General features: G+C 36.4%; 2 protein-coding genes across 24 annotated transcripts in view; both read right to left on the bottom strand.

Moving 5' to 3' along the window:
• The window catches only part of LOC133521961 (uncharacterized), a 208,730-nt gene that overhangs the window by 159,590 nt on the left and 33,436 nt on the right, over window positions 1–15,704 (bottom strand). The window lies entirely within an intron of this gene.
• LOC133521947 (uncharacterized) lies at window positions 4,180–5,282 on the bottom strand. Its single transcript, XM_061857082.1, has one exon. It carries the CDS (start codon window positions 5,132–5,134, stop codon window positions 4,406–4,408), a length of 729 nt encoding a protein of 242 aa, XP_061713066.1. The 5' UTR covers window positions 5,135–5,282; the 3' UTR covers window positions 4,180–4,405.

Here is a 15,704-nt window from a genome sequence, read left to right as displayed (position 1 = left end):
ACGTCGACAATTAAAACGTCAGTTGTCACTGAATAAGGAACAAACTCAACATTACATGTGAATCTTATTACCAATTACTGTTTTAACTATTTACTGCGTGTGCGTGTGAGTTTATAGTGACAAAGCATGCATAGCAGCGGTATCATGGTCGCATTTTTATCACCTGTCATGCCATGCGTCACTTTCGCACTTACATACTTGTTAAGAACGTGACAGGCATGGTGACAAATGATAATGAATCAATGAGCCGACCATATTAGCCCTGCAGAACATTGATTTCTACCAAGCGCATTATGGATAACTTTATCAACGTGATAAAACAAGTGTCACTTTTTAACACCACGCGATTGAAAGAGACAGGCACTGTCATTATCACACTGGCACGTAGACGAATATGACCATCATATGCGTACAGCTTGTTTTTTGGAATTCATCATGATTAGATCGCACTCCATAGAAGTAATAATAATAATAATAAAGGAGATACAATAATAATAATAATAATAAGTCTAAGAATTAAGAGAAATAAAGGAAATATAATAATAAAATTCTTTATTGCACACTACATAAAAAACAGATACAGAAATTGATTACATATACACATTGGTAGGTAACAACAGGCGGACTTATCGCTAAACAGCGATCTCTTCCAGACAACCTTCAGATAGTGAGATGGCGAACGAAGTTAACGGGTGGTGCAAAAAAATAAAAATAAAGAAAAAAAGTAGTAAAAATACAATATAATACATATACTACACATATAAAGTTAAGATAGACTACATTATTACTATATACAAAAAATATATACATATATATATATATATATATATATATATACATATACATATATAAATGACAAAGGAAGCCATAACAACGACAACGAGTTTAAAAGAATACGAGTATAGGACCTTCATGAAATAGACAAATAATGTTCTTTTAATAGGTTTTTAAAAATGGGAAGTGATTTAGCACGTCTAATATCAATGGGTAGATTATTCCACAGCCGGACAGCACGGAAACTGAAAGAGTTGTTGTAGAATTTTGAAGAGGAAGGAGGGGGAACAAGTAGCAGATTTTGAGAGCATCTAAGAGATGAAAGAAATTTAAACCGGGCTTTAAGATAACACGGAGTATTGGGGTGGAACAGAGTGGCATACAAGAGGGAAAGAATATGCGTGTTGCGACGGAATCGGATGGGTAACCATTTGAGCTGCGAACGAAAGCTTGAAATATGATCGAATTTGCGCAACCCGAAAATGAACCTAATGCACACGTTTTGAAGTCGTTCGAGTTTGTTCAATTGCTCTTCAGTAAGGTCTAAATAGCAGATATCAGCATAGTCCAAAATAGGCAGAAGGAGAGACTGAGCAAGCGCAATTTTAGTGGCGAGAGGCAGGAAGTTACGAAGTCGACGTAGGGAACCAATCGTAGCAAAGATCTTTCTGCTCACCTCACTGATCTGCGGAATCCAAGAAAGAGTACGATCAATGATTACACCCAGATTTTTGACCTGGTTAGAGAAAGGAATCAGTACCCCATCGAACAGAACCCCAGGCAAATCATCGAAATCGACTCTTGCTATACTTCTTGGGCTGCCAATGATAATTACTTGAGTTTTAGATGGATTAACCTTTAAACCATAGCAAGAGCCCCATTCAGAAATGCGTTCTAGGTCGGTGTTAATGGAATGTACAAGATGTGGTAAATCATCTAGCAGGCCTTGTGAGTAGATTTGGAGGTCGTCGGCATAGAGATGATAAGAAGAGAGGAGATTGGAAGTAATAGAATTAATGAAGATAGAAAATAGTAAGGGGGACAGCACACCACCCTGCGGGACGCCGGCCAGAGTACTGCACCAAGATGAAGAAGAAGAGTTATCAACTTTAACTCGTTGCCGACGACCATCCAAGTAGCTGCGGAACCACTCAATTGCTGCAGAAGAAACATTGAGAGAGCGTAAAATACCCAGTAAGATGTCAAAATCAACGGTATTGAAAGCGTTGCTGAAATCTAGCAACGTCAATACCGTTAACTTCCGGTTATCCATGCCAGATCGGATATCGTCAGAAATCTTAACTAGTGCGGTGACCGTGCTGTGACCGGAACGGAACCCTGACTGGAGAGGATTGAAGAGAGAGTTTTTATTAAGAAATGAAGTTAATTGCAACTGCACAAGCCGCTCTAAAACTTTGGAGAGGAAAGGAAGAATTGAAATAGGCCTAAAATCAGAGAAGGAAGACGGGTTAGACTTTTTTGGAATGGGAGTAATATTAGCGTCTTTCCAGGAATTAGGAAAACAACGTGAAGAAATTGAACTATTAAAGATGTTGGTGATAATGGGAAGAAGGAGGTCAAGTAGAGGGAGTATCATATTCCGGCCCACACAGTCCACGCCAATAGCATTAGAAGTTATGGATAGAATGCTCTTCTCAACGTCACTCTCAGAGAACTGGGTAACAGAAAAGGGCGAAAAATCAGGAGTTGGCAAGGAAGAAAGATAATTAAGGGTTTTATCCTTCATTGGACCGCTAAACATGGAAGAGGAAGAGAAATGATGGTTAAGGTCATCCAAGTTGAGGTCGTTCGGCAAGGGATTATTGACGGACTTTCCAACTCCAAAAGCCTTCAGACATTTCCAAATCTTAGCTGGTTGACCATCTACCACCGACTTATGAATGTGGCGCCGCTGAGCATCGCGACACACAGTGCTGCAATGATTCCTCAACGCGTGATATCTAGATTTGTTCCTGTCAGAAGCATTAAGTTTAAATTTAGATTTAGTCCGATTCTTTTTTTCGATTAATGCCCTAATCTCGTCAGTCAGCCAGGGGGCAGGAAGATGCCTTAATTTGATTGGGCGAATCGGAGCATGGATATCGTAAAGCTGAGTTAGTAAGGAATTGAAAAGAGCAACTTTTTCTTCTACGGTGCCAGCATCAGCAATCACACTCCAATCAATATTATAGGCATCCTCGCGAAGTTCCTCGACCTTCAGCCTTCTAAAATTGCGCTGCATAATAATTTTGGGTTTAACTTTAGGGGGACGAATTTTATACGACAAACAAAGCAAGTCATGATAGGAGAAGGCATCGGCAGAGTGTTGACTATATTTCCCAACTAGCGAAGGAGAGGAGACCATGGTGATATCAAGAAGAGAGGGTGTACAGTTGGGAAAATGATGAGTAGCACCAGAAGGTAAAATACAAAGATTGCACGCATCAACTAGGGACTTAAGAGATTTAGAACGGAAGTCGTTTTTCAAGAGACAGGTGTTAAAATCCCCCATAATAATATGGTGATTGTAAGAAGGCATAAGGTCTTCGAGTACCTTTTCCAAGGAGGAAAAATAATCGACGTGAATAGAAGGAGAGTAGAAAACTCCGAGAAGAATTTTAGAGTTAGAGATCTTTAGCTCAAGAAAAAGGTACTCAGCGGCATTGGAAGATGAAACAGACGAACAAATTATGGAATAGGCAATATGAGATCGAAGATAAATGGCTACACCACCGCCTCCCCGACCTATCCGATCATTACGAAGCAAGTGAAATCCAGGTAAAGAATACGAAGTCGAAGGAAGGCATGGTTTAAACCAGGATTCCGAAATAAGAAGAGCATGTATTTCGGATAGATCAAAAGAGGTTAAAAGATCATTGTAATGGGCTGGGACGCTCTGCGCATTGATATGTATAATATTAAAATTTTTTGGGACGTCTTTAAGTTGTCTAATAAGAACATCACGAAGAGGGGGTGGGAGACTATAAAAACTATCAGTGTCATTATCTGATGTACAAGAAGAAAAATTATTAGTAGATGCATCGCTACCAACACTGCTATCCAAAGTCATAAATAAATAAAATATAAATAGGTATGTATAAAAAATAAATAAATAAATAAATAAAAAGACCGATATTAGTTGGTAATACCAACTATATACTACGCCAAATCTACTATCCACCAGCAGTTAATTATTATAAAAATAATGAATTAAAAATATACTCACAAATGTAAACAATTTAAAGTAAAAACATGTACAGTACTTAAAAAAAAAAACAATAAAGTGGAGCGTGAAACGAAACGCATCCAACGTAGAAATAGTCAAACAAAATTAAAATTAAAAGTTTTAATATTTTTTTTTTTTTTTATTACGAGCATTGGCAACTAGGCCATCAGCTCAATTAAAAGTTTTAAGATGTTGACAGCTGTCATCTGTCATGTCACATCTGTAATAACCTGATGTAAACAAGAGAACAATTAACCCACGAGAATTAAAAAAAAAAATTAAAAATTGAACAGGTATAAAGTGGGTAGCAAGCCACACGGAATATTACACTACTAAATTGAGAAGGCAAACTAGCAATAACACAACGACAATCGTTAAAAAGAGTTCTAAGAAAAGAGAGTTCAATTAATTCTTCTTAGGCGGTTTCCTGGACCTCCTGGTTTGTTCCTGGGCACTGCCGGAACCCGAAGACGCAGACTCGAGTGCACGGTTTGTGTCTGCCGCTGGAAACTGTTCCACCTCAGCCACAGAGGTCACGCAGTGACGCTTGTCTGCCGCGTCAAGCACGTACACGTTCCCATCGCGGGTCCAGCATCTCCGAACACCAAGACGTTCCCGTGCAGCCATGAAAACTTCATGCCGTGGCTTAGTGAGAAACTCTGATAGTGTTACCCCGGAGCCCTTCAAGCGTTTCTTGTCAAACCAAACAGAGTTTCGCACAGACACATCACTGAATTTAACTAGGATGCACCTATTTATATTTTTGCGTGGCTGACCTAACCGATGACAGCGCTTCACATCATTAACAGTTAGCTTTTCCTCGAGATGTCCATTTAGAAGTTCAACAAGACTCAAAGTAGATTCCTGCTCGGCCTCGGGCACACCATGCAACAAGAGCATTTTCCGCCTAGAACGCATGTCCTGCTGGTCCAGTTGCATACTCAGGAGTTGGATTTGTTTTTGCATAGCCTCCAAAGTGGTCTTGATGAACAATTTGAAAGTATGGAATTCCGCTGACACTGAAGCAATTGTGGGATTATTTGGAGCAGCCTTCTCAATCAGTTTCTGGAACCCTGCCATCCGAGTGTTGAAGGTTTCAGTCATCTCGGCCATAGATTGCTTGAGAGAATCCATTTTGACAGCACTTTTAGGTTAAGATAGTGAATGTTAAATATATTTTAAGTTTTACTGAAAGGATTTTGTGACAAACTGCTGGTAGGTGAAATTAATTAACTGGTCATTAGTGTATGTCGAGTTTAGTCCAAAATATGTGTAAATAAAAAAAAATGAAGTAGATCGTTTTAATCTGGTAATTATTGGCAATGGATTGGATGATCACTAGATCATGAGTATTTGTTCCTGAGTTATGGATGTTATCCTACCTAAATATCTAAGTATGTATTTAACTATATAAGTATGTATATCGTCACTTAGTAACGATAGTACAAGCTTTGCTTAGATCGGGACTAGGTGGATCTGTGTAACATTGTCCCCAATTTATTTTATTTAAAAACCAGACCAAAAAACGCCTGCCGAGCGCAGAGTGGTGCAGATGGATTGAAGTAAATACACCGGCTTCCTAGTATTTTCAGAAGTATTAACAGCGTATAAGTTCGTGTCAAATTTAATCTTTAATTTTATTATTATTATTATTATTAATCATTTATTTCAAATAACAAGGATTCATATTACTTAATAACATGACAGTAGGAGTCAAGGCGTCTTCGTGAATGACACGATCTAAGTGACGAACGATATTTGCATTTTATTTTCTTGGCCTTTTCATCATCATTTTCAATTTTGTAGGGAAGTACTTGTTTCATTACTTCACATAAAAACTAAGTACCTTATCTACTAAGTATCAACTGGGAATACTTCTTTATTTTCTCAAAAACAAAGTTGTCTAGTAAAGAAATAATCGTCGTCTAATTAACCTGCATTTGTATTCCATTTCTGAATGAACGTTGCTAACAGTTGTAATTTCCAATAACTACATTAATTAAACCTACAATTTTGTAATTTAAACTTTATTCGCTCTGCGTAGGTTTCATTTTCCTAAAGCACAGGTGAAAGAGATACAAGATTCTGATAGTTATTTTTGTGTTCAAGCGAAATTAACCTTAAAACATCAGAAGCTCATGCTTCATTATGCCTATATAATTACATCGCAAGCGGCTAAAGTCTTAAGGCTCTATTTAGGCTGCAGGGTCACCTGGGGGTCTACCACGAACACCGAAGTTCGCAAATTGTGGGCATTTTTCTCTTTTATCTCAACTTAAGTATAATAAGAGTGACAGGGAAAGATGCCCTCAATATGCGAACTTCGGTGCTCCCGACACCCGGTAGGCCCTCTGTTTCTGCATATTCCGCTCTTTAGTAAGAATTTTAATGAGGGTTGTAGACAAATTTATGCAAACGCGGTGGGCCCATTCATGGAGTAGTTAATGGCTGAAGTCTCGTGTGTTTAAGGCAGAACTACATGAAGTGTAGGTAAATTAACTTAATGTTTAAGGTTTAAATTATATCCTTTATCTAGAGCTTAACGATGTGAATGGCGACCGGACCGTTTCGTCGGACTTGCGCAAGGGTTGGCAAGAATGCCTCTTTCGGCTTAAAATTTCAGCTTTTCTGGTATTCCAGAACTGTAAATTTTATAAGACTGACACAATCAATATTCTGTTTTTGAAACTTCAGAAACTGGTAATTTTTTCCTTGTTTTACAGTAACCGCGGTCCTTTTTAGGGTTCCGTAGTCAAATGGCAAAAAACGGAACCCTTATAGATTTGTCATGTCCGTCTGTCTGTCCGATTATTTTAAAAGCTAGCCTATTTTCGCTTAAATACTAAGTTTTTTTTATACCAAAATAAACAGACAAACTATACGTAAGATTTCCTTGTTGGTCAGAGGACCAAAGATTTATATATGGAATAATATATACATATATATATAACTACGTATATTTTTTCTTGAATTTACGAGGCACTATATAAAATAGATGGCGATATATCTTTGGCCTATTTGTGACTTGTTTAGTAGTTAACACATATCAGTAAAAGAACATGGATCAGAACCCCTAATGTCATTCTAAGAGTTTTAGTCCTGTCCTGTATCGAAAGATGGCAGTAAATTTAGTTAGCTACAAAATTTATTTTGACAATACGCCTCTATACTAAAGTCTCATAAAAATGTCGTTTCATAAAAAACGTGGACATGTGTTTTCTTTTTTCGAAATTGTGATTACATCGTGGTTGGTATAGAACACACAAAGTTCCGTACACACAAAGTAGTAGATTATATAGAACATTTTTACACTTTGTTTCCCTTTATCCTGATCGATTTTTGACTATAACTAGATAACAAACATCAACTATGCAACTAAGTACAACATAACAAATTGTAAATGGCTATTAATTACGTTGGGTCGTAAAGCGTGTTAGTAATGCGAAATGATTGATAATAAATCATAATGGCCAATTACCGTCCTTAAACATATCGGTACCGGGGGTCGGTGAACTGGCGGCGCCATGACTATTTTGTGTGAGACAGAATACCAGACATAGACTCTGCATTATGAAGCGGCGACGGCAGCTCGCGGATGCGGTCACTTCAAATAAGCATTCAGTACTGTAAAATGTGCCTACTTTAAATAAATAAAGACAAATAAAAATGTTATTTATTAAGTTAAAAACCCATTACATTCCAATTAAGATTACAATTACTATTATTAATAATTAATATTACACTAAACTAAGATTAAAAAGGTGTAAGTGAAACCTTAAGCCTACAATAGCATGTTGCGTATTGTATAAGATCTTAACAATGCTGTTCGTCGATTCACTCACTCTCCCGACAAACAAACAACCAGTTTCTTTGTGACTTTGCTGTCCACTGGGTAATTGTGACTTTATCTATGAAAAGGGACCTTATGTCGGTGGCGCTTACGCCATTTTAAACGATGCTCCCATATTATAAACAACGCCGCGCTACGCAGTGCGTTACGCAGTACAGCGTAAGCGCCATCGACAATAATGTCCCTTTTCATAGTTTTTATAAGTTGAAAACTATATCACTACCGCATTTAAGTGTTACAACATGATAATAGTGATAATAATTAATAAATAAATTATTACGCAAACTATTACGCAATTTGACTAAGTCCCACAGTAAGCTCAATAAGGCTTGTGTTGTACTTAGACACCTTATATATATATATATAATATATAAATATTTTAAATACATAGAAAACACCAATGACGCAGTAATAAATATCCGTATTCATCACACAAAAAAATGCCCTTACCAGGATTTGAACCCGGGACCATCGGCTTCATAGGTTGAGTCCCTACCCACTAAGCCAGACTGGTCGTCATCGTCAAGTAATGATTTATTTTAAATCGGATACTTGCCACAATGTAATAATTTAAAATTTAAATTTTGGAAAACATTTATTTTAGGTAATGGCCGTACACTATATACAATGAAATAAGCGATTGTAGAGACCCTTATGCTGAATTGATTAATCGCCTTTTTCTTCTACCATATAACGTCTCCTGTTCATGTGTCACTTGGAAATCATACTTTTATACAACTGTTTTAACAATTCCTTTTGTCCACTATTGGCTGACGTGAAAGATAAAAAAAAATCACCAAAATTAGGAAAAAAAGATTAGTTGGGAAGTGATCTGTGATACAAGTGCAAGGCCGCACCAGCATTTCACTGGCCCATGAAGCTTAATAAGTTATTTATACAGAGTGGTTTTCAAACTGGGACAGCATGGGGGTTCAAAATCTTATAAAACACCGAGAAACTGTCTTGTATTAAGGCATATCGGTATCAAGGGTCAATAAACTATCGGCGCAGTCAACATTCTGTGCGTAACAAACCACAAGGCCAGCGGGCTAAGCACAGAAGCATTTCTATCGTCTGTCACCATGCCTGTCACGTTGTAACAAGTAGGTTAGTGCGAAAGTGACAGGCGATAAAAATACAACCATGCTGCCACCGCAGGGAGCCCGATTAAAATTTAGCAACTTGCTATGGTTTTCATCTTATTTCGATATGAGCTTGAAGATCTCTCACCTTGATTGGTGCATGCAAAATGAAGTGCAAATTGTGCGTGAGATGCGCGTCAACCAACGAACACAATCGTCAAGGTCGTATCAAAACCAAATCCATAACGAGTTAGTAAATCTGAATCGGGCTCCGGGTGCGATATTATCTCATGAAGCTTCAGAGTTTTTTTAATTAGGATTAAATGAGGAACTATTTAATAGAAATAAACATGTTGAGAAGACCATTAGGGTGCTCGACGTACCTCCAACACGTAAAAGACTTTTCTCCAATCAGGTACCTAATTAATAGCTATATTTATTTATTTAAACTTTATTTCACAAAATATATACAACAATGTACAAATGGCGGACTTAATGCCAAATGGCATTCTCTGTCAGTCAACCATAGACCTAAACAGAGACACTTACAATTGGTGCAGATAGAGAACAAAAAAAGTCAATGAATTAAAAAGAAAAGCAAACTAATATATTGAATAAATAAATAAAATATTGACTCAATATCACAAAAGGATATTTTTTCCATGAATGAAAATGAAAAAACGGAACAACTCAGATCAAATTTATCTATGAACTGCTGAGAAATTATTCCAGCGTTTACTACCCAAATGAGCAGAAACAGCTCTTAATTCTAATAGTTCACTCCTTCCTTCCTTTTGGTCTTATTCGAGTACATTAATATTTAAATAAGGATTTGGGTTGGCTATTATCTTAAAATATTTCCTCTCTTAATAATATAAGAAGCTCGGCAGAAGCAATGATTAACGATCTTCTTAATAGCCATCCTGTATAAACAAAGTCATCAAATTACCACAGAACGCTCCGAATAGATCCCTCGTTACAGCACGACTCGCACACAGAATCTCATTAACAGTAGCATTGTTGCAAATTCACGGGTTATTTGCCACCCGTTGCCAAAACAACAAAGGCAGTGAAAGGCCCAACATTTGCATTGCAAATTAGAAATTTGTTTAATTACATTATTAAAGTTGCCAAAAAAATTTGCTCTCTCCGATCTTTGACTCGTTACCCAATGCGGTTTTTGAAGAAATCGCCACATGTAGATCACACTCATCAGTGGCGTTTCACTTCACCGTTTGCGGCAAATTTGCAACCATTGTATTATAAGGCTTTGGCCTCGATTGACATCGTACGCTGTGAGCTGCGTAACGTTCTTTAGTGTGTAAAACACACAACACCACACACATCAGCGAGCTGCGATCCCCTATAGCAAAAGCAAAATAAAAACATAAATACACGTTACAAAGAACAAAGGAGGAAGTAAAAGTTTTTCATGCCGAGAGGAGTTGCGAATTTTTTTTATACCAAAGGGGTTTTGGAAAAAGTTGAAAAGCACTGTTTTACGGTAACGTTGCCGTCATGGCATACAATATAATTATGTACCTATACAGCGTGCGGAGAGAGCAGGCTGAATATTCCTATATACCTTGTGTCGTGTTATTGTGTCCCGGTACAAAGTTTATACCAGTCATTTAAAATTAAAAATCTACCGAATACCAACCGAAAAAAGTAAAAACAAAATAGGAGTTTGAAGAAATCATCTTCATATATGGAGCACTTGCTACCATGTGAACAAAAGAGACTAATGTTTATATTTCCTCACTCTTGACCACAAACTATGTTTTGTTTTTGTTACATTTCTTGCTTATGACTTATTCTGACGTATGTATGAATAAAAAGTACATATTGCATATGACGAAGTAGCGACGTAAAAGTTAAAGAACTTATTAGAAATTTCAGGACAATTAACTTACAAAAGTTTTCTGAAGCTTTTACAGGAATTTAAAGCATAAATATAAGTAACGCGTTCTTTACAGGTATCTAAGTCATGTGTTAGGGCTAAGCGTAAACTGAGACTCAGTTCCACGTAGCGCAGGGTAGAGCAGATTTTGAAGAGTATGGAACGTTCATTAGCGATGTACGGTACGGCGCAAAGACGTTCTATACTTCACAAAATTTGCTTTGCTCTGCACTGCGTGGAGCTGCGTCGCCTGTGTCTCAGCATACGCTTAGCCTTAGACTGGAGTGTTATAAGAAGTTTCCAAATTGGTTTCTACGCACCCCATTATGCCATCATGATATCATTAGTCTTTTATCTTATCGATCGAGTGGACTACAAAACTCGGCCAATATGTGAACTTTTTTAAATTTTGATTCAGATACATAGGTCTAAAATGTTTAATTGTGTGAGTTCAAATGGGCTACTTGCTAGCGCTATCGCAATCAGTGACAACGTATATCTAGAATAACACGCTAAAAGATACATAATTGAAGACAAAAAGGAAGCCATGCGTATATGAATATCATAGTGCGAAAGAAGCATATTACAAATGAAACAACGTGATCACTTTGTACCAAACGTGGATGTACCAAAACGTGGACTGGAAACTACGTAAAGCTGATTTCAGGAGATACATTGGGTGGTCGAGGCCGAGCTCAGAGTAGGGCCGAAAACCCGAAGCGTCACCTGAGAGGCCCGCGGGCGGGGAAGTTGGAGCTGAAGCATGACAATAGTAAAAGTGTCTTGTCAGTTCACATCGGGCCTACGGCCTTATTATTTCTGAATTCAACACTTCCGATGACATTTGCCATCATTCCGATTTTACTCGCACTTTTGATATTTGACAGGTAATCTATTCTATAGTTCGTGTCATCCACGATGACACGCAGATTTGACAAATCTAATCTATTATAAAATGAAAAGACGAGTCACAAGGCACGCGTCTTCGTGAATGACACGATCTATAGACCAGTGTAACGCACGGACAGCTATGGCGAGCGCGCACGTGCGGCGCGCGACGTACTCGTACGCTCCCGATATTGTTATACTTGCGAGATTTTACATGCTCTTAACAACCGGTAAACATTCTAGGAATGTGTTGAAGCTTAGAACATTTTAATGATTATTAATGGGTACTTAGCTAAGCGTGCTTAGGATAGAGACTAGAGTGAGAGACCTAAATTTTCTATATAAGAAATTGCAATTAAGTCTGGCAGGCCCGGTATTATAGGAGCTGCTAGATCCGGCCAAATTGACCGCTTTATCATGAAAATAATTATAAATTAATAATTCATTATTTCTCCTAACCTGTAGAGTTAGGTAAAATATTTATGTTATAATTATTTTCCTCCTAATCACTATTTTTCACCGCAATCAGAACATAAATTAAATAATTGCCAACTGATTTATTATGTTTTGACTTAAATCTAACTAAAAGTAATTGAATAGGTTTGGATGGTTAAAAATTTAATTGTTCTAGGTCTAAAAGTAATTTAGAATAGTTTTTCCAAAAGTTGAACGCACTGAAATATTAATTCAATTATATTACATATATTTTTATATAATCATATATTCATACATTCTTCCATGGAATACCAGCTTTCAATATTTTATCCACTTATAATATTCTACTTCCGTATGTCTAATATCTTATTTACCACGACCATATGTACCTAACAAGTGTTCTAGATACTCACATTAAACGTGTGAAACTAACAATGAATACATTAACATCCGTTACACCATTTTACAGCAAATTTGCCGGTCAAAAGTCACACACATAATTGAAATATCAAAAACGTATTTTACTGCAAAAGGAATAGAATCAAAAATTTAACTATTTATTCCCATTTCTGTTACCAAGTACCTAAGCTCAAATTTGAATGAGCTTCGACTGTCGTGTACATCGTTTTAGCTCCTGAGTTGCAAAGTGTACATAATTTAGCGAAAGTGACAGCATTACAATAACTCTAAAACAAAACAAAAAAGCACGGAAGTTTCAATTTTATTCCTTTGTAATAAAATCCGAACCCACATTCTAAAGAGTAGTGCACACTTGCCGTTTGCGTGTCAAGTAATCTGCGTCTAATTTTAAAAATGTCATATTTGTAATTTTGATTGTTTTGAGCTTTCAATTTTATTTACTTAACAACAAGGTTGATTTTACAAATATCAAATGAATATTTATTATACCTAAGTGGTTAGATTCGAAATTCGTACGTCAATTTTCGTTTGACAAATTGCGAGTAGGTATGGCGATTCGGTCAGAGGAACGTTTTAAACAATTACGCACCCACTTTCGATGAAATCGATTCCAGGCGTGTGAATTATCTGAGCACATTCATCATCAGAAGAATCAGAAGTTAAATTTCTAATTTAGTCTAAAACATATTAGGGTTAAATTACTTTAAAAATTTGCGAGACGAAACCGCAACTTTTTGTTATTCTTCAGAGCACGTTCCAAAGATTTGTGGTCGAATTTATATGAAACGACGACTTTAATTCAATAATTGATTAAAAATGCTCTAAATTTCGATAGGTATTTCATGTTTGTTGGAATTGACTGTCGGCCCGATTCGAAGAATGAGATACGATAACGATAAGTTCTGGTTTAGGTAAGTTCTCATTTAGATATAATTTATATGTCGTATAATTGACAGAAGCAGCTCGATTCAGGCAACCAATGTTACTTTAACGTTAGAAATATCGTAGATAGATCATATTGGGATCATAGCGGAATCGAAATAAACGTTAATTTTGACATGTCATTTAGTTATCGATCTTCTAAAGATCTTTCCAAGATCTTAAACGTGTCTTAATCATTCTTCGAATCGGGCTGTGTGATCATTTCAATCAAAAATAAATTCCTGAAAGACCTAACAGATAATAGGCTAATAATCTACCGCTATTAGTTAGAAATGTTACCACACAATAAAATTGCGCGTTTTTTCTATCGATCAATTTATTAGAAAACTGTCAATAAAATTCCTGAGATACCGATAATCCCGCAACAGCTTTCCACAACCGCACTCCTAACTTGGTATATTAAATTATCGTTTTGTCTAAATGCGTCTACAAAGTCTGTAATAATACAAGTATAAAGTTTAAAATCGGTTGAATTACGTGCATTGGTAGAAAGGAACTCAGATTATATTATAAGCATGAAGGTCAAGATGGTTTACTGGCTATTTTCCGCCGCTCGATTTTCACGGGGTACTTTCTTAATCTCGTGTCTTCCGCATTTAGCCGATATAAAATAGACTTTCTTACTGATACAATAAAGTTTAAATTTCGAACAGTAGTTTACGAGATATACGAGATTCTTGAACTAAGTGGACGGCTAGCCGTTCCGCACTACATATCCGATTCACATCCAATAAGCGATAACCGACGAATTCCTATGATAAAGTGACACTTGGATTTATAACGGCCTGTTCACACGTTAGCGGATGCATGAATCGATATAGTCACCAGCAAATAGTGACCTTATATTGCAACAGACATTACAAACTGACTTTTATGAAAGTATAATGTCTCAAAGTTATGACTGGTTTATTTTTTTGTTACACACATTTGTTTCTTTAGAAATAAGGATGTATTTATAGATAAGCACAAAACATGAAGCACAGTACGGATTCCACTAGCTTTGACATTCACATACACGCTCACGTCAGCGTAATTTCAGCAAATAGGCCCCAATAAACTTGACTCTTTGTCAACTTTGACTTTGATCCTTATTCTTTCACTGATATATGTTCAATTTTTTAAATATCAAAAAGTGGCGCCATCTTACCGGGCACAACCTAAAGATTATGGCGCTATCGCTCGAATCGATGCTACTATACCTTTGGCCTTTGATCCATTAGATGGCGCCACTTTTTGATTTTTAACAAATTGAACACGTATTAGTGAAAGAATAAGTATCAAACTCAAATGGCGTTCTAAAATTTTTAAAGGTTTAAAGATGGCAGTAAATTGAAGTCGCTACAAGGTTTTCTTTGACAATACACCTCTATATCAAATTCTCTTTGGTCTCCACTACCCTAAGGTTGTCTGGAAAAGATCGCTCTTTAGCCATAAAACCGCCTGTTTTCTCCATGCAGTTTCAATTATGTGCTTAACTTTTATGTCATTTTCTTTTTCTTATTGGTGAGCAATAAATAATATTTGTATTGTATTGTGTTGTATTGTCGTGTAAAATTGTAGGTGTTTTGTATTATTTACTACATATGTCTAAATTACAGCACAAAATCAATAATGTTTTTTTACAACCGCAACATGGCACTCACTTCATATACTAATAAAATACAATAATTCTAATATTTACAGCAATTATTATTTATTTTATTATTTTTAATTTTAAAATATAAGTCTTAAGTTTTATACTTATAAATTATCCGCCTACACATGTAACGTATTCCTATGCAATTATCAGAAATAAAATATTATATTGAGCGTAAAAACTTAATCACAAACACTTTCCTATTATGGCAAAGTGTTTGTACATTGTAAAAGTGTAGTTAAAAAATAGGAACATAAATATAATCATCACTATGATAGTATTTAGTTGATTTTATGAGTATCGAATAATTACTAGAAATATAATCGGGTGTAGAATAATTTAATGCGTAGGTACTTCAAGGTGAATCTCCATTATTAGGCATAAAAATTTTACGCAATAAAAATGTAACGAGACCAATTCTGGGGTAGCATCATGGTTCCATTTTTATGACTGGTCACTATGCCCGTCACTTTCGCGCTTACATACTTGTTAGGACGTGACAGGCATGGTGACAAAGATAAAGAGCCGACCATCTTAGCCCTACTGATTTT

This window comes from Cydia pomonella, chromosome 10 (genome assembly GCF_033807575.1).
Source record: "Cydia pomonella isolate Wapato2018A chromosome 10, ilCydPomo1, whole genome shotgun sequence".
Classification (NCBI taxonomy): Eukaryota; Metazoa; Arthropoda; class Insecta; order Lepidoptera; family Tortricidae; genus Cydia; species Cydia pomonella.
Note: the sequence above shows the minus strand (reverse complement) of the source record. Positions and strands in the feature narration are given on the sequence as shown.